At 58.5% G+C, this 2,452-nt stretch overlaps 2 protein-coding genes across 2 annotated transcripts in view; one reads left to right on the forward strand and one right to left on the reverse strand.

The window, feature by feature from the left end:
- The window catches only part of SMG9 (SMG9, nonsense mediated mRNA decay factor), a 23,159-nt gene extending 22,164 nt beyond the window's left edge, over nt 1-995 (forward strand). Inside the window, exon 14 of the mRNA XM_023535254.1 lies at nt 193-995. Within this exon, the coding sequence (XP_023391022.1) occupies nt 193-271 (79 nt within the window). The 3' untranslated portion in view covers nt 272-995. The remainder of the gene's footprint in view (nt 1-192) is intronic.
- A 1,163-nt stretch (nt 996-2,158) lies between these two features.
- Nucleotides 2,159-2,452, reverse strand: part of LOC111744613 (immunity-related GTPase family Q protein-like) — a 3,636-nt gene continuing 3,342 nt past the window's right edge. Inside the window, exon 2 of the mRNA XM_023535255.1 lies at nt 2,159-2,446. Within this exon, the coding sequence (XP_023391023.1) occupies nt 2,159-2,446 (288 nt within the window). The remainder of the gene's footprint in view (nt 2,447-2,452) is intronic.

Raw genomic sequence — 2,452 nt, forward strand, 5'->3', positions numbered from 1 at the left:
GGGAAGAAGCTTTGACTTGGAGGTGGGCGCTTGAGGTCTGTGTCCAGGCCCAGGACCTTGAGCTTCGCTTGCTTGCCAGGGGGTGGCAGGGGAATCGAGGCCACCCACAGTCAGCGCAGGCACCCTCCCTGTAGCCCAGTCAAGGGAGTGCTCGTCGCAGGCCATGCTCTGACTGCTGACCCCCTCTCACAGGTTCCACTATGCCGCCCGGATCTGGGACGGGGTGAAGAAGTCCTCCGCCCTGGCAGAGTACAGCCGCCTGCTGGCCTGAGGCCAAGGAGAGGAGTGTCATATAGGGAACCCCCTTCTGGGTCCCCAGGGGATGGCTGGCGGTGGAGAACTTCCGTCCCCACTCCAGCGGGGTGGAGAGTGGCCGCAAGCCTGATGGACAAGGGACCGTGACTTCCTTGCCCGGAGACACGAGGTGTTCAGGACCAGGCCCCCACCCTCAGTGGAGCGTTGTTCAGGTGGTGACTTTGAGATCTCACATCAACCTGGAACGGGCAGCCCCTCCTCAGCCCCCCAGGGGTAGGTGGTGGGCGGGGTCAGAACTGTCGCCAGGAAGCACAGGCTCTCATTGACCTTCCCCCTGCAGGGACGGGGGCAGCAAGTCCCTCTTCCCCGAGTCTCAGCTCTTCCTTGCAAGGTGGGGCCGGTTCTGGGAGCTCGTTTCTGGGGCAGACCCGGTGATTCCCATAAAAGCAGCTGTGCAAGCCCGTTCCGGTGCCCCTCCCCTCCCCCCCAGCATGCTGTCCCAGAAGCGGGGCAAGTATGGGTCCCAGCCCTTGGCGGGCAGAGTGAAGCCATTGGAGCCTGAGTGAATTTCCCAGCAGACTCATTCAGTATGAGTCATAGAGTCGTCAGAAGCAGATGAAGACCAGTCTCTGCTAAGGAGGAAGCCCCTAGAAAAGGGTGATCTGTTTCCTGGGGTGACATCAAGCCTCCCATCTCTGTGTTATGGAAAATACAGTGCCCTCCTTCGGCTAATGCGGTGACTACCCTTGTGTTGTCTGTTCTCAGAGACAGTGCCCGCTTGCCTTGGAGAAATGCCTGGGTGCATGGCCTCGTTTACTAGATGGTTAAGAAATAGAACACGACCCTAGTTAATTGCAGTTGGTTAAGTGTGGTGCGTCCCCTTGGTCGAAGCAGGTTCTGTCCTTGCCCAGGTACTCGTACCTGACCCTTACATGATCCCTGCTGTCGGGTACACATGATGGCTTCCCTCCCCTGTAAACCTCAGCTACTCCTGTCTAAAGAAGAGGTCCCCACCTTTTCTTTAAATCCAGAACCTGCCCTCAGTTAATAATACCATACAGTTTGGTCAGTATCCTCATCTCAGTTAAATCGGGTACATGGTCTTAGTGTTTCCGAAAGTTTGCCTCCAAATGGGTGTGGCCACCCCAGCCACCCCAAATTCATCCTGACCTTCAGATCGAGCCACTCCACCCTTCAGTAGCAGTCGGTCCCCCACCAGCCGAGTCTCATCTGCCTGCCACCCCCTTGCCATTTCTTTGTCTCCCTGGTCTCCTTTGACCTCAGGTGGACCCACAGAGTCCTGATGTCCATGTCCTGGGGATCTAGGGTCTGTCAAGAAAAAAGCACAGCCAGAGGGGGTGGGGGTGATGAGGGGATCCAGCCAGCAGTAGAGAGTGTGTGGGTCTGAAGAGGGGGCTAAAGTCTGGGCGGTTTGAGACCCAGGGCAGGATCTGGCCCTGCCACTCGCTGACAGACCTCAGGCAGGAACCGCTCATGATGACCTTCAGGGCCCTTTGGAGCTGTGACAGTCATGCTCCCCTTACAGAAATGCTTCTGAATGCCGTGCCCCACGCCCCAACCTGCAGACACCCTGAGTGCCCTCTTCAGCTGGACAGCTGAGCTCTCCTACCTTGTCAAACTTATGTCCCACGTCCCGTCCCCTCCTGCTGCTTCCCAGTGGGACTGCGTGTTGACATGGGGGGCGTCAGAGTAGGGAATGTGGGGGCAGTGGCCAGAAAGGGCATAAGACTCAAGGCACAGAAGCATGAGACAGCGCACAGGCTCAATCCAGAAGAGTCAGGCCTTGCGCTTCCTATTCCTCACACCACCCAGCCTGGAGACAGAGCCTGTCTCTCCCAGCCCATCACTGTCACCTCCAGATGGTCGAGGCTCAGGGCTGGCATTACTGATTGGAATTCTCTGGGAGCTTGTGGTCAGAGGTGTCAAGGGAAGCCTGAACCAGCACGCTCTGGGCGTCCTTGACGGCCATGTCCAGGGACTTGCGGAGCATCTGGTAGACGGTGGCGAAAGAAATGCCACAAGTAGCCAGGGCGCCCAGGACAGGAACACCAAGGAGCTCCCGGGTGAAAGCGGAGGCATCCTTGGAGGCCTGGCCCAGCAGGTCCGTCACCAGCGCCTTGGTGACCTTGGTCTTTGGGCCCTGTACCGCCGCCAGGATTTGGTGCAGGGGCTGGCC

The sequence above is a fragment of the Pteropus vampyrus genome, unplaced genomic scaffold, assembly GCF_000151845.1.
Source record: "Pteropus vampyrus isolate Shadow unplaced genomic scaffold, Pvam_2.0 Scaffold138, whole genome shotgun sequence".
Taxonomy (NCBI): domain Eukaryota; kingdom Metazoa; phylum Chordata; class Mammalia; order Chiroptera; family Pteropodidae; genus Pteropus; species Pteropus vampyrus.